The sequence below is a fragment of the Periplaneta americana genome, chromosome 17 (assembly GCF_040183065.1).
Source record: "Periplaneta americana isolate PAMFEO1 chromosome 17, P.americana_PAMFEO1_priV1, whole genome shotgun sequence".
In the NCBI taxonomy this organism is placed as follows: Eukaryota; Metazoa; Arthropoda; class Insecta; order Blattodea; family Blattidae; genus Periplaneta; species Periplaneta americana.
In genome coordinates, this window is record NC_091133.1 from 101861151 (window position 1) to 101869604 (window position 8454).

Consider the following 8454-nt stretch of genomic DNA (forward strand, 5'->3'; position numbering starts at 1 on the left):
TTACGCTGCTCCTCTGAAGGAGCTCTAGAAAATTTTGAAGGGGAAGCCGAAATTGGACGTAACCTCTTAGGTACCACATACGCGAGGGGGGCTGAGATTGATCAAGTGATCACGGAACGGGGCGAGGAGGAGTTGGCTGGTGTTTGCCGTTAGGATGGCAAGACGCCGTCAACTGTTGTTCGATGACAAAGCATGTGAAGGCCGTCGGAAGAAGCGCCGTGAAATCTAATCTGCAATTTGAGAGGTCCCTGTCCTTTCAATTTGCGACTTATTGAGTGACCTCGTATATTTAATAGACTACTTATATTATCTGAACTAGGGCATACATCGTTTATAATAAGGGTGGAATATATATGGGGAAGGGCATATAGGTCCGTGGCCCATTTCTTATAGACGAAGATGGTCATTTTTGTTGTTCTTATATATATTTTTGACTCCAGCTATACCTATAGAAACTGTATCTAAGACTAGGAAGAAATTAACCCTTAGGAGCAGTGCGTCCATTGTAGTAGCCAGCTAGTATTATGGGCATGACGTGATATAATATCTTATAAATTTATGTTACATATAAAATACGTTGATATTCTTTAATTTCATATGACATAGGGCATTGCACTTCATTAAAACAATAAAAAAATATGGTAATTTTTTTTTCTCTTAAAAAAGGAGCAAATTAATTTCAATTCAATCAACTGAAACCCCGTCAGGTTTCATGTGTACCATTACATCAACTGTTTTACATGGGACTCCCCATCCTTTACCACAGGCCAGGATGCTAACCTGCGATCTTAGGCACGATATGCTGGCCGGACATATCTTATGCGTCTTAAACCACTCGGCTAACGAACCCAACACGAATTTACCCAATTATGCAGATATACGAAGCCCTGGTTGAGAGTTAGACATTTTCGTGCAATAGTGGTATAAGTCTTCCGGCTTCTAAGGGTTAAATGTATAATCTACACTTGATCTCCAGAGAACAAGGTGCCGGTGCAGGTGTTAAGTGCTGTCTCTTCTCACTTTATAGATCTCTTGGATATGGAACAACAAGTTTTGATGGAGAAATCGTTGCAATAGGTGAAAGTCTCAGGAATCTTCTATTTCATATCAATACATTTAAGAATGCAGTTATATTTTCAGACTCCAAAACAGCTATTCTATCAATAGTCTCTAAACACACACCTTCATCTCAAACAGTAGAAATAACTAAAATGCTCTCTCAATTAATATCACTGAATAAAAGAATTGTATTCCAATGGATACCATCCCATTGTGGAATCCTGGGAAACGAGAATGCGGATGCACTAGCAAAGAAGGGCGGCAGTGCTACTTACAGATCTGTTACTAAATCTACATATTACTCTGTGAAAAGACTTATTAAATCTACATACTTAGACTTCAACAAACAAAATTTGATAACACAATCATAAGGGAAAAAATGGAACTCCCTGCATCAAAATCCACAGTTAATTCCCGATTTACCACGAAAATCGTCTGTAGCTGCATTTAGATTGGCAACAGGCCATGATTGTTTGGCCAAACACCTGCATAGAATTGGAATATATCAGTCCCCTAACTGCCCATTGTGCAACTCAAACCAAGAAATGGATTCGGAACACCTCAAAATCTGTGCTTCAGTGGCTGGTCATGATAATATCTTTGAAAAATATTGGAGTGCAAGAGGTCATTTATTGTCAAATGCCTGGCATTAGAAAACAACAACAATACTCATAGATTCCATTTACTATGCAGTCCCATATGTAGTTCTACATGTAAAAGCTTGCAGCATAGTAGGCTACAGCTATGCTTCGAAATTTGTTTTGTTTCAGTGATTGTTTTGGTTTTAATAACTTTGTTTCATACAAAATATTTCTACATCATAAAACTGACATGGGCATGATCTGATCACTTTTCCTGTTTACTAGCTCCTTTTCCCATAAACCTACTTCTCTCTTTGTGATCCTCAGGAGTCAACCCCTACTACTTCTACAAAAGGTGAACGAACAGAAACACCGGTGAAGTTGGTGACCAAAGAAACCCTAAGGGCAGCAGCCAGTGCGCCAAGAGAAGATGCTGGAAACACTACAGATGAGGAGCAGACTCTTGGGACAATGAAAGCTGCTAGCAAGAGTGACATTGAAGACAGTTCACACACCTGAGGACGTGTAATCACAACCACACAAGCTTCGAAATATACTGAAACTATGTTTCCTTCTCTGTGATTTGAAACTTACCAGTAGTATTACGACTAGAGGTTATAATGAAGGCTGGCCAGCAGTTTTGAATGATTCCGAAATTAGTATTTATTTACAATTGCGTTACTATGTTAAGATATATATATGAAGAGTGGAAATGGCAAAAGTTGTAAGTGCAATTCAGAAAATTTCACAGGAGACAAAAACTTTTCAATTTCTGCACTTGACATTTTGTTCAAAACAGACACATATTTATACAAAATACATATTAGTACGAGACTTAAACACACCTCCTTGATAGTAATTGCAATGTAGTATAGAATATAAAAAATGAAACTTATAGAACGTTCTGCAAGTCAACGGTTAAACGAAATTCAATTATCTGGGTTGTGAAATATCTTATCAAAATGAAAAAGATATGAACAAGAAAATTACTAAATTTTCACAAATTCTAGGAATAATAAACAATACATTAAAAGCTAAATTAGTACAAATATCTACAGAATAAAAATATATAATACACTAGCATTACCCTCCCTTTTATATGAAGCGAGATTTGGACATAAAGAAAAAAGACATGAACAGAATCAAAGCAACGGAAATGAAATTTTTCAGGAGGACAGCAGGATATACTCTTTTAGACCGAAAAAGGAATGAAGAAATTTTAGAATAATTAGAAATAGAGTCAGTAGAAGAAAAAATCAGCAGATACAAATTCAATTGGCTAGATCATGTAAGAAGAATGGAAAATTCAAGAATCCCAAAAATTATGATGCAGTATAAACCTAGAGGACATCGTCGACCAGGAAGACCTTTTAGAAGACTGCTAGATGGGGCCGAAACAGGTCTACAGAGGCCTAATTCGTGAAGGATGATGATGATAGAACGTTCTAAGTACCTTGTCCATCTCATCCATAGTGTCCCAAGTGCCATGTTTTTGTAGATACGCATTACAACATTGAACATGTACACCACAAAGGGGTGGTAATATAAGTTCATGCAGACTTAAAAAAAAGTCTTATTTTAGTTTTAGGATTACTGTTCCGATACTCAGTTTCTGCAAAGTTCTTAAAAATAAAAAACTTTGCATAGTCTGGTAGAAATGGTATCATGTTTTTCAGATCTGTTGTTTCAGCAACCAATAACATAGGTTGTGGGAGTATGTGCAGAAAAGTGTTTATCTTCGTAGGACGTTTTCTTTTCCTCATAATGTTCCACTCCTCTAGGTTCCTGTGAATCTTCTTGGTAAGAAACTTTCCTGGTAACTCGTTGGTTACACGAATCATACTTAATTTTGAGATCTCACATTTCGAGGTCGTAATGACAGAATCTGCAGCATATTTTAGGATAAGTTTCCATCTCCATGATCTTGAAAGGGACCACAACGTGATGCAATCTCTTGGAAGGTATACCTTGCAGACTCTCTTTCTCTCCTCAATAAGATCAAAATCAAGGTCACAGCTTCTTAAGCTGAAAGTTGTAGGAGCTGTGCATAGTACAAATTAAAGATAATACATCTGGAGATGGCATATGGAACATAGCAAAGGAATCCGGAGTTAGAACATGCACCAATGGTGAATGCTTGAACTACTAGTAAAGGCCTTAGGTTCATGAAACTTGCACAGGTTATTCACAATGGCACAAGGAGCATGATGAATAAAAAAATGTACAATACACAAAGATGGCACTTACAATCTTTGCCATTTCCACTCTTCACATGTATTTACGTACTTGGCTTCTAGTAGAGTCATGTATACTGTAAGTAAAAGAAAAATTGGGTGCCAACATCAATTTCACACCGAAATAAGGGTGAAAAGTTCCTGTGAAAGAGGGGCCTGTGGAGAGGTATGAGCAGACAGGATCACTCCATCGAGGTAGAAGAGGTAGGCAGCAGGGAAGGAGAGCTTATACATCTCATTTCCGTGCACTTCCTTACTCGTCACAGAGAAAATGCGAGTTTTCGTAAGGTCACTGATCCTAGACTTTACGAAAACTCGCTTTTTCTCACGAAAAGCAAGGAAATGAGATACAATATTTCTTCTCTCAGCTCGATAATTAGAAATTCGCCTTGGTTTTTTGCCTAATATCGTATTTTTCAACAAATAGTGACCTATTTGTTTTCACTTTCTTCCGAGAAATTTCAAGTTTTTTTTAGCAGAGTTCTAACACTAGTATTGTCCCTATTAAAGCCAATTGCATCTTTCAGTTCCATTATTAAAGCAGTGACTATTGGAACACATTTCTCGGTCATATAAAAATCATACATTATCCTTCGCATTATACTTCTATCAAATGAGTCTAGTTTTAATTTAAATTTTTCTTATCTGGTATTTCGAAAGATGTACCATTGCCACTCTATTTTTCTCGTTTCTGTCACAATGTTTTGGACACTTATTGTGGGGCACGTCTGTAGCTAAAGTCACTCGCTCTTGAACTTTGTATAGAGAAATTTCAAGTCCTTGAGAAGCTTCTTTAGACATAAACACCAGTACATTATTTATAAGTTCTTTGATTTGACTGTGAAGTTTCTTCCCTTTTAATTTTGAAATACATAACTGGAGCCATTTTCTTAAGAACCGACACTTATAAATAGAGACGAGAATTCCATGCAAAGACATAATAATCACATGAGACATAACACTGATTCTTTTTAAAGAAAACAAATACGTGTCACTGTTGAACACCTTCACTGGCAGTGACGATGGAGGGTAACCAAAGCTTTATCCAGTTACACATTATTACAGCAATTAAAAAATAATTCTCAGAAAAAGAATAGTAATATTAGTTCAAGAGCTGCAAAGACTGCCTCCGTGGTCTGTTGATCAGCATGCTGGCTTACAGATCTGGAGGTCCCGGGTTCGGCTCTCGGTGAATTTTTCTTGAAGAAGAAAATAAATAAATTAAATATTAAATAACGAACAACATGGATTCCGAAGAGGACGAGTATGTACAGACTGCATATTCATAGTAAAGCAAATAATTCAGAAAAGAAGAGAATTTAATCAAGAGACACACCTGCTATTCGTAGACTATATAAAAGCTTTTGATAAGGTAAAAAAGGTAAAGGTATCCCCGTAACATGCCATGAAGGCACTTAGGGGGCATGGAGGTAGAGCTCCATGCTTTCCATGACCTCGGCACTAGAATGAGGTGGTGTGGTTGGCACCATGCTCTGACCGCCTTTTACCCCCGGGAAAGACCCGGTACTCAATTTTATAGCAGGCTGAGTGAACCTCGGGGCCGTTCTGAAAGTTTGGCAACGAGAAAAAATCCTGTCACCACCTGGGATCGAACCCTGGACCTTCCAGTCCGTAGCCAGCTGCTCTACCAACTGAGCTACCCGGCCACCGCTTTTGATAAGGTACTACGAGAAAAGCTATGGGACATTTTATTACATAAAGGATACCCACAACATTTAGTGGAAATGATAAAGCAAATGTATGAAGGGACGGTTATCAGTATAGATAAAGGAAATCTTAAAAATATTTTAAATGCCAAAAAAGAAATTGTCAATTTAGGAGTAAGACAGGGCTGCCTATTGTCGCCTACACTTTTTAATATTTATTTAGACGCAGCAATAGCCGAATGGCAAGCGCAGTTGAAGTATGATTTTAAAGTAGGATCGACGATTTTAAATACTATTCTATTTGCCGATGACCAAGTAGTCTTTGCTGATAAGGAGGACAAACTGCAGCTAGCTGTCTTTCAGCTAAACAAAACAATGTCCAAGTACAATCTAAATGTTTCTCATGAAAAAACGAAGGTCATGGCCTTTATTGGGAAATATCAGATACGTTCCAAAATTATCCTCAAGTATATGGTATTAGAACAGGTGTGACATTTTAATTATTTGGGGTGTGATATATCTTTCGATGAGGAGAGAGATCTGAAACAAAAGGTGCATAAATTTCAAAGTATATGTGGCACCATAAAACGAACATTAAAAAACAAAACACGAAGAGACACGGTTTTAAAATGTTATAAAACAATGGCAGTACCAGTATTGACTTATGGAGCAGAGACTTGGGCCATGAACAGAAGTGATAAAAGAATAGTAGAGACAGCTGAAATGAGATTCTTAAGATATGTTGCTGGCTGTGCTCTTAGAGATCACATTAGAAGTGAAGATATAAGAGCACATCTGAATATTTTTTGTTTGAATAAGAGAATTGAAGAAAATCAAGTTCAGTGGAAGGAACATATATCCCGGATGCAGGATGAAAGATCAGTAAAACAGGTTCTGCAATATCGCCCAACAGGGGTGCGTGATATTGGCAGACCTAGGCGTCATTGGGAAGACAACTTCTGAGACGAAACAGGCCAAATCTTGTTGTTGATGATTATGATGAAGAATAATTACCTGGGTGTCTAGAGTCTGGAAATTTGTATGAATGTGAGTGTGCCGGGTTAATATTAATTAACCAACCATCACAAAATATAAAAATACATCAGGACTGTCGCTGGGCAGTAACCTGAACACACGTTTCAGCATCACATTATTGACAAGTAACTCCATCTGTTAGCACAACCATAAAGCATCTATTTGTTAGCACAACCATAAAGCATCTACTAGATGCTATAGAGTTACCAACAACGGGGGGGAGGGGGGAACTGCAATAAATGTGTTTAAGAGCCGAATGTGTCCCATGGACTACATAATAAGTACCACTGATCTATATTGTGTGTCTGCCGATTTTTCTTCCCCCTTCAACTCACACAACTCACATTAAGCACAGAATATCTGCATGCCAACATTGCTCAACTCAAAAATGAAGGTATTTTGTTTCATAAAAACAATAGTTACTCTTTTTTAAGTATATATTTATTATCGTAAATAAATCTTTCCTGTTTTACACACAAGACAGAGCTTTTCTCCATCACTTTCTAATTAAGAAGTGTAAATACTAACCCTGCTCAATACTTCGAAGTCTACTCCTGCCGACTATGTCAACATGTAAAACAACTAGATATGGTAAGCTCCCTACACTCGTCTCCAACATCAGCTTTCACAATTATTTACACTTTGTTCCTCTGTAATAAAACACACTGCACGGCTGCTGAAAAAATATTGTTTTTACACTGTCTAATTCAAGAGGGAATAGATGACAAGGATTCATACACACTTCAGTGGAGAAAGTAAAGTCTAATAGATGTACAGCAGATGATAAAAAAAAAATACCAAATAACTACACCACAGAGAGAACTTTACTTTCTCCCTCTCACAAATGACACATTTGCTTAGACACAGCACCTTGATGACAATGTATCTGATATGTGACCCCACGGCAAATCGAACAAGCACAAGGCTCAGACCTAGTTTGAGTGGCCACCATCATTCATAAGCCAATGTGTACTCTCAATAAATACTATCATCAATTTTATACCAAATTTTACATTACATTACATTATTCTCCTTAATAAATAGTGATGTTTACACTACAAATTAACAATTATTAATAAGAGACCTTCATAGTCTATGAATGAATTTGAAATTGATTTTTATCAATGTACAAAATATATTAATTTAGTGATGCATTTTCACTATATGTACATACATACATTTCTGTAATTCACTCTGAAATAAACAAAATTTAATGTATCATATTTGCACAAGAAAATAAATCATAGTAAACATGCAATTTTTATATACTAATGGCAATCAAAGGTTTCACAAATGCATTTGCAAACAAAATATGCATGTAATGTTACACGGTAACTGTGGGAATTCTTAATTTTAATGATTAAACCCTTTCATTTTTTATTTTATTAAATAGAAAAACATTCTCATGAACTAAATTAAATTTTTTTTTCCTGTCAAAACTATTATAATTAAAGAAAGTACTTCATATACAGAGTTCAAAAATGGCTATGCCTTCACTTCCATCAATATGCTTATAACCACAAACTTCTGGGCTTCAGAATTCCCTCTTTTAAGAAGCTGATGCATCCCTCTGCACTCAAATTAACGCAGATCCCATTAATGTTTCTACATCAGGAATATTATTCTTTCTTTAACCTATCTCATAGAAAAAGGTTTCAATTCTCTACAATACAACATAATGTAAAAAGTTCAACGAAAAAGTCTCAAGAGGAGAAGGAAAAGAAAGCAATGGTGAGTAATTAAGGAGATGATGTGATTGGACTGGTCAAATTCTGGCCAAATAAACGAAAGAAAAGCAACTATATATGCCTAAATCTACCTGACTAATCCTGATTTAAATGACTTCAATAATAAAAAAGCGTTTTTTCACTCCTCTTC

At 36.5% G+C, this 8454-nt stretch overlaps 1 protein-coding gene across 1 annotated transcript in view; it reads left to right on the forward strand.

Annotated features, from left to right (window-relative positions):
- The window catches only part of LOC138692990 (testis-specific serine/threonine-protein kinase 3-like), a 28032-nt gene extending 20762 nt beyond the window's left edge, over nucleotides 1–7270 (forward strand). The window contains exon 6 of the mRNA XM_069816465.1: nucleotides 1968–7270. Coding sequence (XP_069672566.1) covers nucleotides 1968–2159 — 192 coding nt within the window. The 3' untranslated portion in view covers nucleotides 2160–7270. The remainder of the gene's footprint in view (nucleotides 1–1967) is intronic.
- Nucleotides 7271–8454: the final 1184 nt, after the last annotated feature.